This window comes from Danaus plexippus (genome assembly GCF_018135715.1).
Source record: "Danaus plexippus chromosome 9 unlocalized genomic scaffold, MEX_DaPlex mxdp_24, whole genome shotgun sequence".
NCBI lineage: Eukaryota > Metazoa > Arthropoda > Insecta > Lepidoptera > Nymphalidae > Danaus > Danaus plexippus.
Window position 1 is genome coordinate 4,912,177 of NW_026869847.1, and position 26,653 is coordinate 4,938,829.

The window sequence follows — 26,653 nt, forward strand, 5'->3', positions numbered from 1 at the left end:
AAATCAAGAAATTCTAGCATGTATACCACATATTTTATACATTTAAACAATTATAGTTTTTTTAAATGTACCGATCAAAACATCTGTACATAAATATTATGCAATGTTTTAAAAAAAATGTATTATTACAAATGTATATATATATATTGTATATAATATATTACTCTACCTGTAAAGTCCGTAGGGGTGCTGGTTCATTACTGTGAAAGTCAGCCTTTTCTTGAGGCTTAATTTTACCACATATACAATATCAAAGTTTTTTTCCTAGAAGGCCAATGTAGTGCAGACACTGAATGCGGTGACGAGGAACGGTGTATAGCAGGCATATGCCGTAATGTGTGTACACCAGATACTTGTGGAGCAGGCGCTGAGTGTCGTGTCAACGGTCGACAAGCCTCCTGCGTATGCGTGCCACCACTTCAAGGAGATCCTAGTGTTGCTTGTACACCAAGTAAATAAATTGATCACTTTCCTTCAATCGTTTTGATAGAAATTAGACTGTAACCGATTTAAATTTTTAAGATATCTTAGTTGTTCATGGCTTAGGAAAATGTAAATTGCCCATAATACACTTTTCGTTTAAATTACTTCACAACCGCCATAATAACTATACATGATGCTGTAAATAGGAACATCGGGAGAAATCTGCTTATCAGACGACAGCTGTGGAGCTGCAGAGGCATGTATGCAGCAGCGCTGTGTACCTGCTTGTGCAGGTGCCTGCGGATCCGGAGCGCTTTGTGAAGCCATCAACCATCGTGCCTTCTGCCGCTGTCCACCTTCTACGGCTGGTGACCCAGCGATAGCATGCTACACACGTAAGTCTTTAATGAAAAGTCTATTATTACACGTGTATTATTTACATGTAAGACATGGCTATAAGAATCATATCTTTTGCAGCGGAATGTAGTTCGGATGAAAACTGTCCCTTTGATAAGGCTTGCCGTAATGGATACTGTCGGGACGCGTGCTCTTATAACGGTCCTTGTGGACGAGGTGCCATTTGTGAAGTAGTTGCCCATGTTGCCTCATGCCGCTGTCCACCTGGCACTCAGGGTGACCCTCGTCGTGCTTGCGTCTCTGCAGTTTGTCAATACAATGATGATTGCAATGATAACCAAATATGTGACCGTCTTAACCGTGTCTGTCAACCGGCCTGTTCCGATACAAGCTGTGCACCTGGAGCGATTTGCACTGCTAAGCTTCACCAACCAATATGCAGCTGTCCACCAGGATACAGTGGAGATCCTTATTTACGTGGTTGTATGACCGTACAATTAACAGATGAGTGCGTAAATGATTCCGACTGTCCTCGACCACTTGGCTGCGTCAACGCAAAATGTATAGACCTATGCCAGTATAATCCTTGTGATACAGGCCTTATTTGTAAGACAGTAGATATATTACCACTACGCGCTGTCGCTTGTGTTTGTCCGGAAGAAGGTCGCATTGCTCCTGATAAAGGTTGTCGACCTCCTCCCGAAGCAGAATGCTCTGCTGATCTAGACTGTTCTGGTATTGAAACTTGCCGTAGAGGAAAATGTATAGAAGCCTGCAAAGCTGCACCATGTGGCCACAACGCTTTGTGCGAAGCTGTTGATCATGTATCACGCTGTAGTTGTCCACCGGGATATCTTGGAAATCCAAGAATCGAGTGCAATACAGGTAAAACAATTGTGATATATAATACATCTAGTAAATCATGAATGGTTTCGTTATAATAAACTTTTTAAATTGATGTTTATAGAAGCGAGACAACCATCTATTTTTGAATGTTACAAAGATGACGAATGTGGACCAGAACAAGCTTGCAATAAGCGTGCTTGTATCAACCCATGCTTAAATTCTTGTGGTCCGGGTGCGTTGTGCCGCGTTATTAACCACAAACATCAATGTTCTTGTCCAAATGGCCACACAGGGGATGCAAATGTAAAATGTACACCTCGTAAGTTACATGTTTTATTCGAATATAATAAATACTTTATTCAGTAACATATACATTTTTTTATATAAATAACATAATTTAAAGCGACAGAAGATAAATCTGTATTGCCAGTCGGTTGCAAATCAAATTCGGACTGCCCATTAACGCAGGCGTGCATAAATAGTGTGTGTGCTAATCCTTGCGTCTGTGGATCTAACGCTGAATGTACAGTAGTGAGACACCATCCTGTTTGCTACTGTGAACGTGACTATTCCGGAAATCCTTATCAAGGCTGTACTAAAGGTAATGTTAGAAGCTTAATGGCAACGTTAAATAATTTATTGAAAGTTTGGTTATCGTGTGCTGTTAAAGTGTAAATATTTTAATTATTGCTTAAACATATATTTTAATCGATTTTTCTTCTTTATTTTCGCTTATCTAAATAAAGGATATGTTATCTACAGCAATATATAATTAAATATACAAAATATTTTTTTATAAAATTATTAATTTATAAAATGTTTTAATTGATAAAAAAAATGTTATTTTGCAGTTGAATGTGCATCTGACTCCGAATGTCGTGATAGTGATATGTGCTTTAACGGGGCCTGTGTCAGTCCTTGTATAGTAGAAGCTCCATGTGCAATAAGCGCGGAGTGTTATGGCGAAAACCATCGATCTCAATGTCGCTGTCCTGTTGGAACGATTGGTAACCCTTACAACAAATGCCAAGCACCTGACTGTGAATTTAATTCAGATTGCAATGATGACAGTGTGTGCCTTAAAGGAATTTGCCAACATGCTTGTTCTGCAGACGGTCATAACCCGTGTGCTAACAATGCTAATTGTTTTGCCAGAAATCATGTTGCAGCGTGTAAATGTCCATCTGCTCTCCCTAATGGTGACCCGTTATCATTCTGTGAAAAGACCTTAGTGCTTGGTGAACCAGAATGTCGATATGACAGCGACTGTCCTAGTGGTCAAGCTTGCCTGAGAGATGAATGTCGAGATGCTTGTAAAGAACTCAACCCATGTGCTAGTAATGCTCGTTGCACAGTTTCTGATAGCGTTCCCTTCCGAACACTGATTTGTCGTTGCCCAGAAGGCTATATACCGGATGAAAAAGGCTCATGTAAACCAGCGCAATTGCCACCTTTAAGTTGCTCTTCAGACAATGATTGCGGCGATCAGGATTCTTGTATTAACAGAAAATGTAGAAATCCATGCAATTGTGGTGAAAATGCAGAATGTTTTATTAGTAATCATAGACCTGTTTGTTCTTGCCGAAATGGTTTTGACGGCAATCCATATCAAGAATGTCGCATAGTTGGATGCCGTTCGAATTCAGAATGTGAATCTCATCAAGCGTGTATTAACGGCAACTGTGTGAGTCCGTGTCTGTTAAATAGTACTTGTGGACCAAACGCAGAATGTTTTGTTGAAAGATCTCAACCACTTTGCCGTTGTCGATCTGGATTTGAAGGTGACGCCTACTCTGGCTGCAATGTTATTGAATGTAGATCAAATGGCGATTGCCCTGAAGATAAACAATGCAAGGCTCATAAATGCATAAACCCCTGCTTATCTGCAAACCCATGCGGAAGTAATGCTGATTGCTTGGTTCGTAATTATATTGCTATATGTAAATGTAAGCAGGGATTCTCTGGTAGTCCATATATTCAATGCAGACCCCAATTCACTGCAGACTGCTACGTGGATGCCGATTGTCCAACTAAATTAGCTTGTTTATCAGGTAAATGTGTAAATCCCTGTACAGAACTCCAGCCATGTAAAAATCCTGCACAGTGTGAAGTATCAAATACGCTACCAGTTCGTACAATGATTTGTTCTTGTCCACCTGGATATATAAGTAGCGGAGGAGGTGTATGCCGCCCCGCTTCACCAATAGAAGAAGTAGCCTGTGAACTTGATACGGATTGTTCCACAAATCATGCTTGTATATCATCAGTTTGCAGAAACCCATGTGATTGTGGTCCTAATACCGATTGTTTAATAAAAGATCACAAGCCTGTCTGCGCCTGCAAACCAGGTTTTATGGGTGAACCTCACACTGGCTGCTATAACATCTTGTGTCAGTCTGATAACCAATGCGCCAATGACGAAACTTGTGTTAACAGTAGATGCGTACCAGCTTGCTCACTGGAAGTAGATATGTGTGGTAAATCTGCAGAATGTTACGGAATTGATCACCGAGCATCGTGCCGTTGCCTAATTGGGACAGTCGGTAATCCAACTGTAGCATGTACACCCATTGGATGTCGCTCCAACTCAGACTGTCCAGATGAAAAATCTTGTATTAACTTAAAATGTGTTCAACCTTGTAATATTACAAATTGTAACAAACCAGCGGAATGTCGAGTACATCTTCATGAAGCTTATTGTGTTTGTCCTCCTGGATTCGAAAGTACCATAGATGGCTGTAACAAAACCGAGTCAATCTGTAGAAGTGACTTTGATTGTCCACCAGCTATGACTTGTTCGAATAAGAAATGTGTCAATCCTTGTTTGGAAGGAAATCCCTGTGGGAGCAATGCAGATTGTAACGTCTTAGAGACTTTACCAGTAAAAACAGTGATATGTGAATGTAAACCTGGTTACAAAGGAAATGCGCTTGTAAATTGTACACCATACAAACGTAAGTTTTTTTTACATATGATTAATTTTTAATTAAAACATTGAATGAAATAATAATAAACTTTTATATTTTAGAGCCTACTACAAAATGTGAAGATGGTGAAGGAGTAAATGAGTTTGGTGAGTGCGTACCTTGCCAGGCGAGTGACGGTCATATAGTAGACGCTCGTGGGAGATGTGTATGTAATGAAGAACGAGGATTCATTGCCCGTGGGGAAAAATGCGAACCCGCTGGCTGCCGTGCTGACGACCAATGCGATGACACCTCGCGATGTATTAACGGCAAATGTATACCTGCATGTGAGGCTGAACCTTGCGGTTTACATGCAACATGCGAAGCCATAGGACACCGCTCGCGCTGCACTTGTATCACTGGTTATGTAGGAAATCCAAGAGTTCATTGTAATCAATCCAACATCAATTACCGTACTGACTTTCCACTACCAGATATGCAGGTTTATATTTATATAATCAATTTTGAAAACTTACATTATTACAAACAAAATAACAAATATAATTAATAACAATTCCATTTATCCAGGTTCATTGTCTAGCAAATGGTGTAAGCGTAAGTTTGAAAATAAAGGATTTCAACGGAGTCCTATATGTAAAAGGATATAGTAAAGACGAAAGATGTCGCCTGGTTGTGCATACAAGTGAAAACCAAGAAAGACCAGTTGATTTCACCGTGTATTTTGGGGATTGTGGATTAGTTCACGTCAACGTAAGTATATATTACAGTAATTTATTGACTAGTCTGCCGAGGAACTTGGCAATAGTTTTCATGGCATGATATTATTCTACCACAAAACTATTTTTACCTACATTATCATATAAAAACGGAAAATGTCATATATAAAATTTTACAGGGTCTTGCAAGCTTCGTGCTAGTTATGCAGAAACATCCTAAACTTGTCACATCAAATGCTAAAGCTTTCCATATAAAATGTATCTACCAAACTGGTGAACAAAATGTGACACTTGCCTTCAATGTGTCTATGTTAACAACTGCCGGTACTATAGCTAACACTGGCCCTCCGCCAACTTGTTCGATGAGAATCGTTTCGCGAACGGGCGATGAAGTTAGCTCAGCTGAAATCGGAGAGAACTTAGTACTCCAAGTTGATGTCCAACCTTCGAGTAAGTGTAGAATGATTAAAACTATATGTACATACATATAAAATAAATTATTATTTGTTTTTGCCAGTGAATGAATAATGAAAATAATGATTATGTACATTTTCAGGTATCTATGGTGGTTTTGCGCGTAGCTGTATCGCAAAAACTAGCGAAGTTGCGACGAACATAGAAAACGAGTACACTGTAACAGACGAAGATGGATGCGCTACAGACGCAGCGATATTCGGCGAATGGGAGCGAAGCGAAGACGGCAGTGCATTACGCGCCGCCTTTAACGCCTTCAAGTTCCCTAGCAGCGACAATATTCGATTCCAATGTAATATACGAGTATGCTTTGGAAAATGTCAACCGGTATGTTTTGTTACTATGTAAATCACTCTATATTTATTAATATTTATGAAAATAAAAACATGTATATCATCGACAGGTTAATTGTCGCGGTTCTGACGCTTTCGGCAAGCGTCGAAAGCGAGAAGCGATCGACGGAGATAGCCCTTTGGCGGGTCAACTTCGAGAGGAGGTGACTGTCGAATCTAACCAGATTCTGACGCTTGAAAGACGTGATCCATCTAGGGCAGCTCGACAACGCGATGGTTCAGGAGACACAAATACGACAGGTGGCGCCGGCGATGTGTGTGTTTCAGCGGCTGGGCTGGCCGTGGCGCTTGCATTGACGGCACTCTTGGCTCTCGTAGCGGTAGCAGCAGCTGTTGCGTGCTGGTTGGTAGCGTGGAGACGCGCACGTCCTCTGCCAGCCCCACTGCCTCACCCGCCCGACTTCCCGAACCCATTATTCCAGCGTTAGTCGCGGGTCCCAGCTAGTCGTTCGCTCCGCTCCTCCGCCGGCGCCAGCGGTGTCGGTCTTCTTTTCTCTCGGTATTTTGTTCGCCGTCGGAGGACCGTCGGGCGAGGACACCCCAAGCGCCGTCCCTCGCGTGCACTTGTGGCGTCCTGTTTAGAATATATACTACATGATATTAGTTGTCATAATGTACTTAGAATCGTCGCCTCCTCTGAACTATGTGATAAATAATAAATATTCGAAATCAGCTTAATGTTGTGTAAAATAATCAATGACGTAGTTCGTAAGCATTTATTAATAAAAACAATAATAATAAAGTTGTTTGTTTTATTAGTGATTAAATATATAAAAGAAATAAAAAACGAAACGTATAAACGAAAATAAGTAAACAAAACCAAAGTTATAAAATATAATCACTTTAAACTAGCTGTAATTATTTAAATCGGCGTAACAACATAAATAGTAGGTATGTAAAGATAGAGATAAGCAATAAAGTTATTACTTACTAATTATTCACATAAATAAAGTAAATGTAACAAAGCATAGAATGAAAATAATTATTATATTATGAAGGTATTCATCCATGAACGTGCTCCTCTATATCTCAGTATCAATACGACTGATTAAGTATTTAAAGGCTAGTTTGTAATTATGGTGTTATGACCGAAGTATGTATTTAATAAAAAAAACTAAAAAAAGTGACGTCACTATCTTTAACAATGACTAAATTCCGAATGACACTTATTCGTCATACATTATTGTGATAAAAAAAATTTTTTGAGCTGGCAGTTAAACAGATCAAACAAATTAAATACTTATTAATAAATAAGCTTTAAATAGTATATGATTTATATATATAGTAGTTATAGTATATATAGTTTGGTGACTGGACAATTCCAGGCTCAAAAATAATTGGAATCCAAGACACGAATGAAGCAAACTTTATATATTTCCACATCCCAATGCTATTTAAGAACTCGAATAAGTCAAAGAAACTTAACAAATATTATTATCCTTAAGCCCATTGCTATTCTATAATGTTTTATGTTATAACAAGTTCTGCTTATAAGATATTTTTCTCTTGAAATTATATTTAATTAATGGGCTAGTGATTTGATTTTTTTTTATTTGCTTGCAAGACAAACATAACATACAAAACTTTATAGTTTATATATATATATATATATATATATATATATATTTCTCCCGTAAAACCAAAATCAATCACATGTATGTTTTAATATCATCAAATAAAAGGCATTTCATTATAATGACATTTTATTAATTGTTAGTTAAATATATTGTTTCAATTAAAAATATATTTCACTCGTTCTCAAACAATTTCAAAAGTTAACATTTTTTTTCATAATTATTATTTATCTTTAAGCCTAATTTATTGATTCTGATACACTTTTTATTCTATTTAATTAGTTTAATTTTTTCTTTAAGAAAAACGCCACAATAAAAAAATCTTTGTAATAATAAAAAAAAAGGTCGAACAAAGCCTTTATCGACTCCTCTAGGCTTCATATAACAGACCCGCTTCAGAAAAGAGCCTTTGGCTGTAAACGCTATTGCCAGGTGCTAAAAAATAAATTCTAGCAAACCTTAAAAACTGCGGTTTTATCTCCAATGTAAACTATATATTAATATTCAAAGGATGAATCATAATTAGTCCACTATCTTATGATAATGTACCATCATAGTTCTTTCAATTAAATTAAACTATATACAGTGGAATCTTTATAAAGCGAACATCGTCAAGTCGAAATCCACAGTAAATCGAATAAATACCCTTTTCCCTTTCGCTGAACCCCTAAATAGCCGGTATCTCGAATTATTCAGACTTTATAACTCAAACAAAATGCTACTTCCCTGCGAGATATTGATAGTACATATTTAAACTTTATAACTCGAATTTCAGAATGCAGACTTCGTAAGTCGCGATTTCTCCGAACGCATAGCAATTAAATTCACTCTACAAGTTGAAAAATATACTTATAAAACGTGCCTTTTTAAGTCGAAATTTTACCTGTTAAATCCTTTCTATGTCGAGATTCTTCTTTAGTCGAAAAGGCATTAACTCGACATTTTTAGAATTCCCCCCTTAACATAATGATGACTTCTTGTCTATAATAAGAAAAAGAACCGCATCTCTACTTAACAGAATGCGATAGTCCCAACAAGATTCTGAAAATGTTCAGTGCCAAGCTGGCCGAGCCTGCGCTTCAGCACTTTGTCAACGTGCTGGTGAGGCAGGTTAGGCTAAGCAAATAATCTTTTTTTGTTTTTTTTCCTTTCTTATGTTATTTTTTTTGTCTTATTATCATTATTTATTATACTAACGTAGTTGTAAGGGATCTTTTTTTGTAACTAACAAATGGACTGTAAATTGTCTGAAATAAACAAATTATTATTATTATTAGTCGGTAATATTAGACTAGGCTAGTACAAATAAAGAAAAAAACAAGACGATAAAAAAACCACATTTTCATTTATAAGAATAGGAATATTGTAATAATAGTAATAATAATAATATGTATTGTACATATATTTGTATAATATATAATACATATGTCCATTATGGTTGACTGTGTTTTCCGAAAATTAGGAGTATATTCTGTATCTTAAAAAGGAAAACTGAAGGAAGAGCCATATACATCTGTACAATAATAATAAATGACGCAAAATATTAAGAACAGTTATTATCTATTAACTGAGGTGTTGTATTTTTTAACAAGATACAAACATTAAAGCAATACATTTGCTAAAATTTAACAAAACTCCTCATAATAAAATTATTATTTTATTAAAGGCCATTCCATGTTTGAACACAGGAAATAATCTGTATATATTTAATATAAATCCAATATAAACAGACATTGATTTCTTGTAAACCAAAATTAGAGAATATTCAGTTAGTTCATTGTAAATGTGGCATTAAACTTACTAATGTAAAATTATTTACTACTAGGTAATAATAATTGGGAATATTTAATATGCGCCAATATATATTTTTTTAATGACTATCTACACACTTACATGACATTTTACTAGTCATTAGTTGAGGTTGAAATGTTGCTTTGCACGTTCAATTAATAGGGGTCACTTCAATCCATGTTGGATTTACAATAAGAACTTTTTATGTGAGCATTGCCATTTCGTAAAAGTATTTGCCAATAAACTATTGATGGGTACCACTTAGAGGTAGAAAAAAAAGAAAGAAATAAAAAAATTCTTACTGTCTCTGAATAAAGTAGGGAATCCATAACTTTTCCATTCGATAAATAAACTTAACCATATTGTTATCGGCTTCGTTAACTGCCACTTACAACATTGTCAGCAGCGGAGTGCTGCTGTTTCATATTTTATTGCTGAGTAACATGTTTTGCATGGAAGCCCTAATTTAGGCAGCAGACCTTTACAGCTCTAATCTTACTTTTCTTGTCTCTTAACTTCTCTTATACATGGTTCAATATATTTAGATGCTTAGGAGAGTGACTTTATTAAATAATATTTTTCACAAAGATTATATAAACTTTATACATTTCCTTCCTCTCTAAAAAACCTATTTCTCTATGGTAGAAAGATACACCTGGAACAAATTTTAATAAGAAAGCAAAATTCGCAGATCAAAACTGATATTAAGGTATCAATTTTCTTTTTTTTTTCATGGGCTACATTTTTGTGAAAATAGTGCTTATTAACCTTCATTTGACTTGAAAAAAAAAATTACATGTTGAAAATATGAGACCACATATTCTTTGACAACAGCTATATAATTTCTATTTCAACAACTAACAATTTAATCCTAAAGGTTTAAAATATTATGGAAATTGGTTTATACTAACTCCCGATATATAAGTTCAACGCGTGAGCCTAAACATAAACACGTGAACGCATGGATCCTAAACAATTAATATTACATAATGTGAAGCACAACAATGTTTTAAATAATAAAGTTCTTCTGAGTGTCGTAGTTTTGGCGATTGTTTGCAAAAAAAATTACTACACCACAATAATGTACAGATAGAACCAAAGTAATATAACAATAATACGTAAGAACATAATCGTAGTGTATCATAATGTTAAATTTAAATCATATCTACGTCAAATCACGCCACACCTTATACTAATGCTCATGTCGAGGTTGATAAATAATAATTTTACACACAAAATTCACCTAATTTGAGTTGTATATCTAATTTTTTGTATATTATGTTTGCTTATTACAGTTTAAATTGAGTGTATATGAAAAAAATAAACAGAACATTAAATTCTGCTTTTATTTTGATTACGTTTGTGATTACCTGTGCATATATATATGATTGAATACATCCTAATCGCAATCAGTCGCAAGCGCAGCTCTACCTATCACGGTCACCTCTGCGCATGCGCGGCCTCCTATATTCCCCCCCTCTCCTCCCCTTCCTGTACACTCCCCACTCTGCACTAGCAGAATCACACTTTACTGTTTACCAATTGCCGCGATTGACGAGTTAGTCGGTCGGCCTGTTTAGCCGACCTCGCGCGCTTTATCTGGTGATTTACTCACTAGTTGCGCGTTGCTAGCGGCAAACGCGACTCCAATCACTAAGTTATGACCCTGTGACGCAATATCATGACTAAAGCCGACAACTCGGCGAAAGCCACCTCGCCAAGCGTGGCAATACACGTGGATGGCTATGAAGAACAGGATCAGGAACATTTAAAATTGCTAGACCCAAACTCGGCAACGCCGATCGTTACGCCCTCTGGACAAATTCGCAAAGTCAAGAGCTTCACAGATACACACAGAATTCGAGATGTGAATGCCGCGTCTGGTGCAGCTTCAGCAAGAAGCCTGCGTCCGTATGATCAGGTTGCTACTTATAACCCCGAAGGTTCAGACAGTGGCACTAACCACTATGCTCCGTCCGTTCGTTCCCTTGCCTCCATTGGTATGGGCTGTACTGATGGTCGAAAAATGGTTATTAGACGAGTTCCTACGTCGCCCACGGAACTGTTTCATCTAGTTCGCCCTCCTACGTGAGTATTTTACGGATGTAACATCCTCTGTAAGACAAAATTATTCAATTGTTATAACTGACCGGCGATACAAGTTTATGTACTCTTTTGAATAACTTATCTTACGTTGTTAATACATTATCAATAGTACATAAATATATGTTCTTTACCTAATTATTTACAATTACATGGGGATTTATTTTATTATAAAAACAATATGGGAATAAAATGTTTTTAAATATTTGCTTTCAAACTACTTCTGGTTGTTGCATCGTTATACACCGTTATAAATTCCGTAATCGAAAAACCCGGTTTAAATTAATATTTTTTGGTAATACAAAAGCACATAGAATGCACTACATGGATTGAGATTCCCACTGCTATCAGTTATGACTCCTATTTCACCTATGAATACTATAATTATCTACTAACTGATATTCGCCACTTGTTTAAAGTAATCTTATACGATATTATATTATTTTATATGTAAACTAATTCAACCGACATTTAAAAGAGCTAGGCTACAAGCGTTTTCTCGCGTCTTCATCTAGTCTCCGATGGTATGTTTATATCAAACAAAATGCTTATAAATTAAGATTGTTTTTATTCTGTCGTATTAATTTCATTTCTTGTTATAGGTATTAAGTATCGTTCCTACATAGAAATTTGTCCAATAGTTTTTTATAGAAAATAATAACAAATAGCTAAATAGGCAGCCGCCAGCCACACACGTTGGTATAAAAAATAGTTAGTTTTTTCAAATATTTATTTAAATTATCATAAATTCTTAAAAAAAAGAAACTAGTAGGCCATTAATTAATTTCCATAAAACCAAAGACGTCATTTAAAAATGTTAACGTAGAAATATATCTTAACTCAAAAAGAAAAATACCTTCAATTCTTTTGAATAAGATTCTATTTTTATGTCATACCTTATGGTGAAACCCAAAAAATAATCAAACATTACAAAAATGTCTAAACAAAGAGTTCATAGTGTTTTTCACCAATAACAATCCTTAATCATAGTATAGACATTCTTTAAACAAACATTATAGAACAAGTGGTATTAACTTTTATAATTAATGCCATTGAACCGATACTAACATTTTTTGAAAATTAATAAATAAATTATTAACGATAAAGTTTTGATAACTCGTTAATAAACAGATAAGTAAAGTTTATCTCTGAAATAAACTGTTGCTTCTATTTATTGGCCTTATTTTTAATACTTTTGTAGTATTTCTGTTGTATATTGGGGTCTCAAATGTTTATTATGAAATTTAAGGCGACTTGACCTTCAAACTTGGCACTGATAAGGCTGCACTGTTATCTGTTACCGCCTATCTCGTACTAAACTTGGATACGATTGATCGTGAGCTCTCTTATCATTCTTTTTCTTGATAATGACTTTAAAATTCGTTTACACATTTAGAAGTTGTCATCTGAGGATTAAATACAACATGATACATGTCACATATTTTTTATTAGGTTTACTCTGTGAAAAAGTCTAACAAAGTAATTTGTCTGAAAGACAGAAATATAACATAATGCCGGCACGAAAATATATTTTTATATAAATAATAATATAAATTATTTTAATAAAAGTATATGTTCGAACAAACTACTCGTATTTAGTATTTTGTTTTAAATTTTACCCGACGACGTTTCAAATTACTTTACAGCAACAGTGTTTCCGGGCACACAACGGGAGATACTTTCATCTCATAAAGTGATGAAAAATGAGTACGTTTCTCAATAGAAACGTTTTAAAAGTATAGATAAATCATGTCGCGAGTTAATGATGCCCAAGATTTTCGCGAGTACACACTATTTTGATTTTCATATATATATATTCATGTATATATATATATATACTATATTTATTTATTATTTTATTTATATTTTACCCGAAGTTTCAATAAACTGATTTATCTATACTTTTAAAACTAAATCATTTGCGATGATGACATATGATACTGAATCCATAAAACATCTCAAAATTACAAAAGGCTATTTAAACAAATGTAAATAATTTAATCGTATATAATTAATTTTAATTCAATTATTGTCAGTGGTAAATTTAAATATGATATTATTTTTTTAATTTTCATAAGATTTTTAAATAAAAAAAATAAAATACTTACTTATTTTTATTACTATTATAATAGTATATTAAAAATAAACACCCTTGTCTCAATTGAAAATAATAACTCATATGCAGTAGGTAATTGTGACAACTTAAGTCCTACCATCTGATAATGTATTTTATGAGGATGTCAAATGCAGACAAATACAAATCCAACAGCATATTACTGTAATCCTGATAATATCGCATCTGAACATAAAAAGCCTTTAAAGATAGACCGCCTTTATGTCTTCTTAATACTTGTTTCAAATTGAGACGACATTTGTATGTGAATCGTTCCTATTTTGTACATACACTAACAAAATAAGATGATTATTAGTATTTCATTAGTTATATAATGAAAAAATGTATAGCTTTAAAATAGAATATAACAAAAATTTCACGGAAATGGAAACAACTTTATTTAAAAGTTATAACACAAACAAATTAAATACTATTCCATCAATTAAAAATTAATGTTTATTAAGGGAGCTACAGTTATTGATAACGTGATTCAGATTTGGTAAATAGTTACAGAGTCAAAATGATTTTTTTTTTTTTTTAAGATACATAAATTAATTTTAAAAGATAGAGATATTGTTGTATTAAAATTCTATTATAACATACACATTATTAGGTGAACAGATGATTAATATTGTTCACAAATTATAAAGATAATACATACATACTTTATCAGCCTATTGGTGTCCACTGCTGATCAAAGCCCCTTTCTCACATAGAAGGTTAGAGAATTAACCATCACATTTGCTCAAGGTGGATTTGCGATTTCAAACTTATGATTTGAAATTATAAATTCAGGTTTCCTCACGAAGTTTTCCTTCGCAGCCTGTCAGTGGTGTCTATATGAGGAGAATAGTTAAGAGAATATTCAAAAATAATTTGTCGAATAACGCATATGAAAATCACTAATTATTTTATGAAACGTTTTATTTTTGCGAAGACGGCACATAGGAAGTTGATTTTTCACGTTTTTAATATGTATCTGTATGTTAACGAGTAAAAACTCGATGAAACATTAAAAAAAATTACTTGAATAATGAAGAATATTAATAATACCAATAATGACGTATGATTTAGTTGATGTTACCTAAAAAGCCCAAATACTTTTTACTTTTTTAGTAAAAGGTACACAAGTATAAATCGTAAAATACCAATTTTTGATGTAAATGCTCGGTTTAAACAATCATTTAGTATTTGATAAATTCTTAACAGTTTTGTTACATGTATTCTAATTATTTGTGAACCGACTTAGAAAGTTCTTGATCTGGTAAACCACTATTTTCATTTGGTACGATTATGTTGAGGTCCCGTTTCACTTAAACAAGTCAGAAGTTCATTTCATATTAAAATATTTGAAAAACCTATTTTCAAAGAACGTATAATGGTTTTTGTATAGAAAACTTTTTTTTATTTGCATTTTGTTTTTCTATTGTAAACAGTAAAGAAACAATGCTTTTACATTTTGTGGTTAAATTCTTCCTAAACTATTTATCTCATATCTGTTAAAAATTTTATACATTTTATGTTCAAAATATTAAACGGCTACAAAGATGATGAAAATCGGTTTTTAGTTCTAAGCAAACTAAGACGAGGATGTAAAATTTGCTACTAGACAATGAAGCAAAACACTAAAAAAAATATATTTTAACAAAAATACATAATTATAATAAAAATATCCCGTTAACATTTTTCTAAAGTGCTACGCAACAATTTTTTAGTTATACGCGGTTATATCAATACTATCTTTATATAGCACAAATTATTTGAGTAATTAAATTTTTGCTGTTCTGAACTGAAAAACAAGAGCAATAAAAACTTTCGAGTTCGTAATTGAATTAAATTACAGTCAGAACAACTAATGCTTAGAAGTCCGATTATATGCGCATATGCATAATTCATAATTAGTTTGCCTAAAATTTTTCATTTAAAAGTTTTACGTCATGAAAATTTACAACTATTGCACAGGATTAGTTTTAAATGTAGAAAATGAAGTACGGATTAAGTAGCTTATCATATTAATAAAATTTTTAAATCATCATTTTATCTAAGATTTTCGTCAGAGCAATAAGCCGACGTAGTTAGATCAAATCCTTTGAGCTCTGCGACCTCACTTTAATCGCTTTAGGACATCCATCTTTAAACCAAACAACTTAAACGTTTATCAATGGAGAGTAAACAGACGTAAAACGGAATTTTGATGGATGTAGGTGTAGCTGAAAGTACCTATAGACGCTGTTACGTCTACCTCAACTTGTTTGTAACTATATAATTACTATTATTTCATAATAAAAGCAATTAATCTGCAATTTCCTATAAAATAACTTAAAATTATACTATTCAATCTGGATTTTACTTAATAGCTTTTCGTCGTAAATTATAAATTTTCAAAAGACTTTTCCAAAATCTTTTCAACATACCAAAGTTTCATCGTTGCTATGAAATAAGAATAATTAAATAATTAAAATAGGCTTCAAAAGGTCTTTGTGTGATAGCAAATTTATTTATTCTTATTGTGAGAAGAGAAGAGTAAACAGAGACGTATATTTTTATATCAAAGATTAAAATTCCATATTTAGCAAACTAATGTGATTTAATTCATTTTCAAATATTTAAACAACCTTAAAAAGACGTATAATACGTCTTTTCAATAATATTAATATTCATAATTTTTAAGGTATTTTTCGTTTAAATCCATTATGTCATTATTTATAATGTGTTCGGGATTATTTCCATTACAAAATCTGATTAAATTCACAACATAATATTTTTGATTTGCACTTAGTCAATTCCCTGTAAAAATTGTATAGCTAAGCAACAAATACGACTTACATCAGCTGTAACTTTTTGTTAGTTTCTTGATTTTTTAAAACTACTAATTATGTTAAATCAAATCTTTTTCATTTTAAATCAGACAGAATACATATTTCGTATGCCATTGGCCTTTTTTACATCAAGGACTGTACTATTTCTGTCTTTTCACATTCATATAATATTTGGCAGACCACCAGATGAAGACACGGCGTCACAAGAAAGTAATTGCGGAGAAGAGGAAGAAGACGCTGACACGGTACACTTAAAACCTAGAAGACCATTTTGGGCAAACAAAATACAATTTGTGCTAGCCTGCGTCGGATACTCGGTTGGTCTGGGAAATGTTTGGCGATTTCCATATCTGTGCTACAAAAGCGGCGGAGGTAAAAAACATTCTTTGTGTTTATTAAATTTACATTTGATTTGAAATCTTCTTGTCAATACAGCGCTTATCTATATGAATATTTCAAATACATAATGATAAACAAACATTAGCTTATCATACTAAAGAAGATACAGACGTCACTTCCAGGCTATATCGTATTATAGTCAGAAAAAAAATTAAATATCAAAAGTTAATTATACATCAGCCATCATTGACATTATAGCACTTCCTTTTGTATAGAGAATCTTACCAAATTGTCATTTTCAATGTCACACCCTAATCTCGGATAACTCGAATTACTTTAATAGATATTGGATATATTTGTTGTTCAAAAACATAGTCTACAGTTATTTTATAAGAATCTTAGAATCCTAAATTTAGTAATCAGCTACAGCGCTTAATAAACTTAGTTTTTAGCAAGAATAGAATTAAAATTCACTTTCTTTATTTCACCGACTGTAAATTTACATTTGCTTCACATATAATTCTTATGGCCTGCATAATCACTTAAATGTTTTCTCACTTTCCTTATAACTATAGAACTGGTGCCAATTGCAATTGTGTTTAAAAGAGATCACCAGTCCCAGTCAAGGGATCAACAAATTTATTTTTATTACAAACACCTCAAATGGTACAGAGGTTCTAAGATTTAGACGTACCTAAAAGTTACAAACATAAGTTATATTTTTGGTAAAACTCTCAGTATAAAATAATATTTAAGGTCATTAATAATCAAAAATAATACGTAAGAGGCAAGTTAATAGAAATCAAGATTGCATACAAAAAATACCCCTCTTTTATATTTTTAGTTCACTAATTAAAGATATAAAGATACGTCTATGCATGAGAACACGTTTCCTACTATAGCTTGGACCAATCACGCCAAAAGAATATCTAAATCTAAGTTCACGTCTTCCGCCTGGAATAGTGTTAAAATGAAACGCATAAACTCTAAGTGAACGCCATAAACGAGTTCATTGTAATTTAAATCAAAGAATTTAAACATTTCGCACAAATGAAAGAAAGATTACCATTTATAACAAGTTTACCACGTCGATAATTTTTATTACCGATTTTAACTATGAACTTTCCAACAATCTATATATAAAAACGGGAAACGAAAAGTCTGAACCACTTCTTAAGAGAATCCGTGAACAAATTAACGTGGAGTTTAAAAAAGACGAAGTTCATATGAAGATTGAATGTATAATGCAATTTTTTTAATATAAATTACATTAGAAATTTATAAAATACGTTAAAAAATTACACTTATTCTCTATTATACTATTCTCATAAAATGAAAATCTACTTAACTATTAAATTTAAAAATAATCTATCAATTATAATGAAGTATCGACCATTCGGTGATATCTATTTAAAATTAAATTTAAAAATTAAAACTCTTTTCCCAGGTTCAGCTTAAAAATATATATTACGTAGACATATTTATACTATTGACAAACATAACACACCCACATTAACACATTTAATTTAATAAACGCCCATTTTTTTCCATAAACGTGACAATATTTCGTGGTTGACCCTTATTTGTTTTGGATATTTTTATATATACAAATATTGATATAGGTACATGTTCTAGCAGAAGGAGATAAGTGTTAAATAAATTATTCTATTTATATGAATAACAGATCGTGATTTACGTAGCATTGGCACCACACCTCCAGGGATAAATAACTTGACGTTTACTTTTAATGACAACTTTAAGAAAGAAAGAAACAAATACAATAAAGTTGTCATATTTTAAAAACATACTGATTTTTCTCCTGATAATTTTTATATACTCAATATAGATTTTTTAAATCTTTTTAATATATTTAATTTAAAATAATATGCAATTCGTCCTGTGGTTGTTGTGACCAAAACACTTGTTAGTCGTGCAGCGTAAATTACAGTTGATGATTTCTGCAAATTGATACGTCACGGAATACACGTCCTCTTGAGATATCATATGATATATCGATGTGATATGTCCATATGTCATTATACATATATAATAATACATATACTCGTTCCTGAAAGTCCATTGATAACGTGTTTCATATAAACTATTTTATAACATAACTACAAAAAGGTATCTAACAATGATACAAAAGATAACCTAAAAAATTAAATTAAATAAAATAAAATTCGTAATTATTTTTTACTTAAGTGGAGAATAATTAATTACCCATTCGAACTATATTTGATTATAATAAAAATAAATTTTATACAAATAACAACAAAGAAATACTATAATCCACATCATAGTTTATAAATATTATACTACTAAAGTGATGAAAATAATGTATTATTGTGATGAAAATTATGAATACAAATGCATACTAATACTATTAATAAACAGTCTTATCATTAAGGGGTGTCGTGATATAACGTTCTATTTCTTAGTTTAATATTCTTAAATATAATTTATAATTACAGATAAAAGCGATTTCTATCTTTAGAAACTATTCAAATAATGATGCTTGCGGATATTTGTAATAGAAAATCTTCTTGAATAATATTATAAGATTTTACTAGACTCTAACGACTAAAAATTATTCGGGTTATGGACTAAACTACATACGTATATGAACCAAATTGAAAAAAACATCGTTTACTTTATAAGTTATTCATAATTACATTATCCCGGGTCTTGACGGTGATTTTATTTATTAAAACATATCCGCAATATTCAGAAAAACCCCTTGATATGTCTATACATAATGATAGATCTCCTTGTCGGTGCAATATGGTAGGTTAGGCTCCCAGCTATAATTATTACACAGACCAAAACCTTCGTCATCGTAGCGTTACTAGTGGCAAATAGTCTTATATATACCTCAGTCTTAAGTTATGTGTGAAGTAGTTATTGTAAGTCCAGTGGGCATGACCTTTGCTACTTAAACAATTTATTATACTTGCTCGTCACAAATTAAATGGAATCGTAAAATTAGTTTGCAAGTTTGTTAATATGAATGTAGTTAGTACCAACCCTTTAAAAGAATAAAATATTAATTCCTCTAACCCAAGGATTGTCTGGCAAAATTACTGTAACACTACAAAACCGCTTGTTAATTGTTATGAACCATTTCTATATGCATTACTTTAGTTTAATAATATGTATGAAGTTATAAATAAAACAAAAGAATTCTGAAACAGGAAACTTGCGTTCCTTAATATTCATAGCAGTTCATAAAAAAATTTGTTAAATCTGATACAAATTTTAAATGTTACCTAATAACATATCGATAGAAATAATTTTATATTTCCTTATACTGAAGTCTGGTCAATAAAGAGTTTTTATTATCCTTTAATTATATTAAATAATAAAATACAACAGATAAGCCTTATCTATACACTTCATAATCAAAGAGACAAAAACCACGCTGACGAAAAATGGGTTGGTTGACGAAATCCAATCGCAGCAATAAAACCTGACGGATTGTTTTATAATAACAAATTAAAATTATCCATTCTTACAATCACGAAAATGTTGACAATGAATAGGTAAACTTTATTTATTAAACTTATATTAAACATTGCAAATTAATAAAATTAATATTACTAATTATAATGACTTACCACTACAGTTGAGAGATTAGAAGTTGTAATTTTGTAAGAAGATAAAAAAAAATACCCGAAACAACCACATAATCGATCAAAAACAGGAATGTTTATTTCTATATTTACTATAACTAAATTCTTCCATTTATAATCAACCTTTACAAACCTTTTTTATCTCGTCTGCACATGATCACGGTTTCTGTAGTGTCAAGTCATCGAAACAACGAGTAAATTGTAATCTAATACAATAAATTGCGTATTAGAAGCCATAACCATAGTAGGTTCCGAAAATTATATATATTATAACCTTTACAGAATTTTATCTTAACATCAGCAAATTGATGGTTTTAAGATAATAGCAACTATTGAACTAAAATCTGTGTTTTATATGCAACTAAGTGGTGATCGATGGACCAGAACATTGAGACAAAAAGCTTGTGCAATTTTATTGCAACCATTAAAAAAAAAAAATCTTCCTTTTCGATGCCCTTATTTGAATGGACATTTAAAAAGGAGTTGTTTTGTTTTTATATTTTTTCTTTTTATTAACGCTCAAAATTTTGAAACCATTATTAGTATAAAATATTTTTTTATAAGGGAGTGTTATTATTTTCTTTATTTAGTACAGGTCAGTTTATTTATAATATAACTGTTACTTTAATGTTTTTATAACTTTGATAACAAATTGCTGGGTTTTAAAAGCATGTCGAGGGAGCGACCTCTAAATTGCCGTTTGAGTTGAGTTAATTATAATCTTCCTAGGTCAATTTATTGATCTCAAGGACTTTAACAACTAGCTTGGACTTTAAGACTTTATCTACAAATTTGAAGATAACCGTAGTTCTTAATAGGTACACACGTAAATTATCTAAGCGGCGTCTTTAAATTAAATAATACATTTGTTATGTTCCTAAGTATTATTGTATTGTTTTTAGACATATTTAACAGAAGTTTTTTTTTCAGGGGCGTTTCTGATACCTTACTTTATAATACTCCTAATATGCGGTGTGCCAATGTTATTCATGGAACTTGCTGTAGGCCAATACACAGCTCATGGCCCTATAGGAGCACTTTCACAAATATGTCCTCTATTTAAAGGTAACCATTGTCTAAGTATAATCTCTCGTCATCTTCGCAATAAAGGAGAAAAATATATATTTAGAAGCAAGTTTGGTTAGCTGGTTTAAAAAAATAACAAGCCGTAGATATTTTTTTCATCATCTCAAAAATTATTGATTTTATTGAGCATATGGTGTCATATTTAAATTTTATTAAAGGTGCTGGTTTAGCGAGCGTGGTGATCTCCTTCCTTATGTCCACGTATTATGCAGTGATTATCGCTTGGGCGATATACTACTTTTTTACATCATTTAAATCTGAAGTTCCATGGGCAAGTTGTTCTAACAGATGGAATACTGCACAATGCTGGGTCCCTAATCACAACATAACCAAACCTAATGGCTCTCAAACGCCCACCGAACAATTTTTTGAGTAAGTATTTACATTTCTACTTCATTTTGGGTCATTGTATGTATGTAAATAGCTGAAGGAATATCAAAACATTCAGGTTCATGTTCTGTAAATTCATGCAACGTTTTTAAACTTTAACATGACATTTTTTATGTATTTTCAGGAGAAAGGTCTTGAGCATGAGTGATGGTATAGAATTTCCTGGGGGCATGCGGTGGGAGTTGGCAGCTTGTTTAATTTGTGCTTGGGTTTTAGTTTACTTTGCACTTTGGAAAAGTATAAAATCCTCGGCAAAAGTTCGATATATCACCACGACTTTACCATTTCTACTTATCATTGTATTTCTTGGCCGATCTTTAACACTCGATGGTGCTGATAAAGGCTTAAGGTTCTTCTTTAAACCAGACTGGGAACTATTAAAACAATCACGACCATGGGTAAATGCCGCCTCGCAAATCTTCAATTCTATTGGAATTGCGTTTGGTTCGATGATAATGTTTGCTTCATATAATCGATTTGACAATAACTTCCTACACGATACTTTGGCTGTATCTTTAGTTAATGCAGTAACTAGTCTCATTGTTGGAATTTTTACATTTGCTACAATCGGCAACATTGCTTTTGAGCAGAACACATCGGTGAAAGTGGTCATCGCTGATAGTAAGTAAATCAACCAAAAAAATAGAAAAAAAATATGCCTCCTTATAAATTTAAAACTAATAATTTTAAATTACATTTACAGGTCCTGGGCTGTTGTTTGTAGTATATCCTCAAGCTATAGCTAAAATGCCAGCATCACAACTTTGGGCAGTTTTATTTTTCTTCATGTTCCTCTGCCTCGGTTTAAACAGTCAGGTAATGATAACATTATGAGAAAATATCATAATTCATATTGAATACCTCACGACCTTGGTACATATATAACTTTGCTTTGTATACATTGCAGTTCGCCATAGTTGAAGTTGTGGTGACTTCTATTCAAGACGGATTTCCCGATATGATACGGAAACGGCTAGTGTATCATGAACTTCTAGTTCTTTGCGTTTGTGCTGTTTCTTTAGTGTTTGGATTGCCACATATTATACATAGTGGCATTTACATATTCCAACTTATGGATTACTATGCAGCTTCACTGAGTATAACGTATTTAGCTTTCTTTGAAGTTGTGGGCATAGCCTGGTTCTATGGAGTGGATCGTCTGTCTCAAAACATTAAACAGATGACAGGTAAAAAAATTTTCAAACCACATTATAATAAAATCTGTAACTATCGCAAACCATTTGTTTTATTCATGAACAAAAAAAAACAAAAGATTACATACTATGATAATTCGCGCATTGTACCATATTTCCGCTCTGTATTAAAAGAATTTTATACCGATTCAAAGTCATCATAATATAATAAATTTTCAGGTCAGGCTCCATCGCTGTACTTCAGATTTTGTTGGTTGATAGCTGCCCCGGCGCTATTGCTAGCGCTTTGGGTAGCTAGCCTGGTCGACTACACACCGCCGAGTTACCGTCAATATCAGTATCCGGCTTGGGCACAAGTATTAGGCTGGACTATCGCCTCACTTTCTTTATTATGCATTCCAGTCTATGCAGTAGTCGTCATTGTCAGGTCTCCTGGCAGTTGCTTTAGAGAGGTGGGTAATTCTTGCATGATTCTTAATTTAAATCTACTTTACATATACATGTATGTACACATCTACCACATAACTTAGAAAACCTGATAAGTATTTACTAATGAGATCTAAGATCATCTCGTCTGCCCGTGATCACGGTTGCTGAAAAGTAACCGAAACGTCGGGATTAGGTAGTTTTTTTTTTTTTAAATAATATAAATCCGCGTAGTTTATCCGAAAAATATTAGTTTCATTTAAAAGTATTTCTACTAACATGGCTAAACTAATCGTGAATAATGAGAACAAGTTCGACATATTGATATTTGGATAGTGAATATTGTTTTATTTCAGAAATTGCGGAATTCAATTCGTCCGACGTCCATGTGCGACTGTGGGGTTGCAGGTTGTGATATATGTTGCTCGGATTCTGAACCACCCGAAGACAAAATAACCATGAACTAGTCCTCAATTTTTGTTTTAGCTTTATACAATAATTTGTCTCTTGTACCTATTATTCGAGTGTCTATCTACTTAGTTATCAAGAACAAACACTACCAAAAATGATAAAATATGACTTCCATCTTAAGAATTATCAAGAAATTAATGTTTACGCATGCGCCATGCCCGACCTCAAACTACTTAAATGTAGGTGTATATTATAATAGTGACACAGTTTCCAACACTCAACATCAAGAAGTGTATAGGTACTTCAGTTGACTACAAACAGATCTGTTGATTAAATGAGATAAACGAGTGGCTAGTGGCTAAATTCAATATGAAATACTTTATTAGATAATATATTGTATTTATTAGTTTGTTTTGTTCTTTATGATAATATATATATAAATTGAAATGAATAAATTAATTATAGAGGTCCAAGAGAATTATCTATTTTATAAGTTCATTTACTCGAAAACATTCCATTGTTTTTATAAATTTTATTCTCATATTTTAATCAATGATTTGAAATGCTTATAGTTACACTGTGATTAAAACATTCCAAAAGAAACTATAAAAATTAACATTAGTAAATAGATTTAAGATTTAATAATAAATTTTTAATTATATGATAAACGACACCAGAGCAACCGAGAGAATACTCTCTTACAATACATACATCTTAGTCAGACAATAAGTACTACTACCACTAAAGTACAAAATAAAGTCAAATAAGTCATTTGATCAGTATGTAATTAACTTATGATTTTTGAATATGTACAGAGGTTCTTTTAGATAAATAAATAAATATACATAAAATCAGTATTTTTAATTTACACATTTTTATGTTTCACTTTAATATTTTGCATCACATTTTTCTCTTCTTAGGACTAGTGTGCTGATTTGTGTCAATTTCACCATCACTACTGCCGACATCCTCTTCAATTAAGTCATCTAAAAATTCGTTTTTATCAAAACTATATCATTATCATCATCAGCCTATCGGAGCCCACTGCTAAGCAAAGGCCTCTTCTCACACGGAGAAGGTTAGAGCATTAATCACCACACGCTCAAAAATGGGTTGGCGATTTCAAACTTATAGTTTGATTATAAGTCCAGGTTTCCTCATGATGTTTTCCTTCACCGTTCATCAGTGGTGTCTAAACCTCCAGGCCACCACAATTTCAAAACTATATCTGATATGGTAATTAATGAATTTACCACAAAGTAAATCAAGATTCAAAAATAACAACTCACTAAAACTAACAAAACCGGACATTCATTATTATATGTATGTATATATTATTAATAATTTACACAAATTCCTATATTGATAAGAGTTTGTTCAATTCGAAAGTGTCAGGATTTTTTAAAATTCAAGTAATTATGAACAAATCTCAATGAGAATAATTTGCTAAGAAAGCTTATTGACATTTTTAATCAAAAAACTGATCACAAAGTTTATTTGAAACAAGCTCTTAGTAAAATAATCATAAAAAACAAATCTTTTTAATAGTTTCTATGTATCGTGATACTGTGATAAATGTAGAAATATCCTTCAATCATTTCTATATCTTATTAATTATAGCTGTTAAGAACAAACACTTTACTTCAAGAACTCTTATTTGGATTTTATCAACAATGTATTAAATTTCTATTAAATGTTTACATAAAATTATGAAACAGTTGTTGTTGTTTGTGGTTTAAATCGTCATTTGTTTTTTATTTAATATATAGATGTCATAATTTCAGTGAAATGTTAGCTTTGTCCCATATTTACATAATATACTTTTCTTTGACAACCTACTAACAGATTAGTCAAGTCATTTCATTCATTAAAACAGATTTCACCTTGAATATAGAAAAAGTATGGCCCTTTTTTAAGAAACTATTATCGCTCAAAAACAACATTTTTAATTGTAGTAAGTAAGATGTTTTAGATATATGTTTACCTATATGGCCATCATCCTCAATTATCATTGTAAACTTCTCATTAACCAAATTTCTAAATTCCTCCAATGATTTTATTAAGTTCTGTGAATTTGTAATGGTTTCTTTTTGAATTGTACCAATTATTTTATCGTTCTCGTATATAACCAATTTTAGTTCTGCCATTATTTCTTCCTCTTTCGTTACCTGCAATGTAAAATTCTTGAAGTGTTATACCGTAACAATAAATCTACTAATTTGTTATAATTTTAATTTTCCTACTTTTTACAGAATTTTTAATTCTCTTCACTCTAATAATTCTTCAAAGTTCAAAACAGTAAACATACATGATAGCATAATTCATCAACTTTGAATGTCAAAATTAAAGAAATCAGAATGGTGAAGTTTTTCTTTTTTTTGCTCTGAATACCGAAAAATTGCTTCTTTAAATTATTTCTCGAATTGGTTTCCAAAGTAAACGGGTCTTCCGATATTGATATTGAAACACCCATAATACTAAAAGCACGCCAAAGTAATTAGTAACACTACTTTTTCTTACTCAGCGAAACATACGTATTTATTGTATAATCACATGTAACAATAATTTTCGCTTGTTATATATTACAACTATAATTACAATATATTTAAAAGAAATAAATCTGAATTTTCAAAAAAAATAATTAAAAATACTGTATCCACTGTATGAAAACTATTTTATATAAAGTATAAGCACTCATATTCATTTTGTTGAATGTCAA

The 26,653-nt window shown here is 32.1% G+C and overlaps 2 protein-coding genes and 1 long non-coding RNA gene across 3 annotated transcripts in view; 2 read left to right on the plus strand and 1 right to left on the minus strand.

Moving 5' to 3' along the window:
• LOC116767528 (uncharacterized) overlaps window positions 1-6,838 on the plus strand; it is an 89,647-nt gene extending 82,809 nt beyond the window's left edge. Inside the window, 11 exon segments of the mRNA XM_061527238.1 lie at window positions 269-451; window positions 630-818; window positions 901-1,665; window positions 1,748-1,945; window positions 2,030-2,227; window positions 2,478-4,580; window positions 4,655-5,034; window positions 5,121-5,303; window positions 5,449-5,719; window positions 5,826-6,070; window positions 6,147-6,838. Of these exon segments, the coding sequence (XP_061383222.1) occupies window positions 269-451; window positions 630-818; window positions 901-1,665; window positions 1,748-1,945; window positions 2,030-2,227; window positions 2,478-4,580; window positions 4,655-5,034; window positions 5,121-5,303; window positions 5,449-5,719; window positions 5,826-6,070; window positions 6,147-6,524 (5,093 nt within the window). The 3' untranslated portion in view covers window positions 6,525-6,838.
• A 4,151-nt stretch (window positions 6,839-10,989) lies between these two features.
• LOC116767527 (sodium- and chloride-dependent GABA transporter ine-like) lies at window positions 10,990-24,785 on the plus strand. Its single transcript, XM_032657889.2, has 9 exons — window positions 10,990-11,549; window positions 16,675-16,868; window positions 21,398-21,532; window positions 21,712-21,925; window positions 22,068-22,564; window positions 22,647-22,759; window positions 22,851-23,130; window positions 23,317-23,549; window positions 23,880-24,785. Exons 1-9 carry the CDS (start codon window positions 11,143-11,145, stop codon window positions 23,988-23,990), a joined length of 2,184 nt encoding a protein of 727 aa, XP_032513780.2. The 5' UTR covers window positions 10,990-11,142; the 3' UTR covers window positions 23,991-24,785.
• LOC116767529 (uncharacterized) lies at window positions 24,703-26,266 on the minus strand. The gene is made up of 3 exons (XR_004353315.2): window positions 26,178-26,266; window positions 25,919-26,102; window positions 24,703-24,920 (listed from the first exon to the last, which is right to left on the minus strand). It is a non-coding gene; the product is annotated as an uncharacterized LOC116767529 (long non-coding RNA).
• Window positions 26,267-26,653: the final 387 nt, after the last annotated feature.

Excerpts from the sequence above, each read along its gene's own strand:
- LOC116767527 (XM_032657889.2), top strand. The coding sequence starts at position 11,143 with ATGACTAAAGCCGACAACTCGGCGAAAGCCACCTCGCCAAGCGTGGCA. Across the intron at positions 22,565-22,646 it reads GAAAGTGGTCATCGCTGATA|GTCCTGGGCTGTTGTTTGTA; the intron begins GTAAGTAAATCA and ends TTACATTTACAG. Across the intron at positions 23,550-23,879 it reads CTGGCAGTTGCTTTAGAGAG|AAATTGCGGAATTCAATTCG; the intron begins GTGGGTAATTCT and ends GTTTTATTTCAG.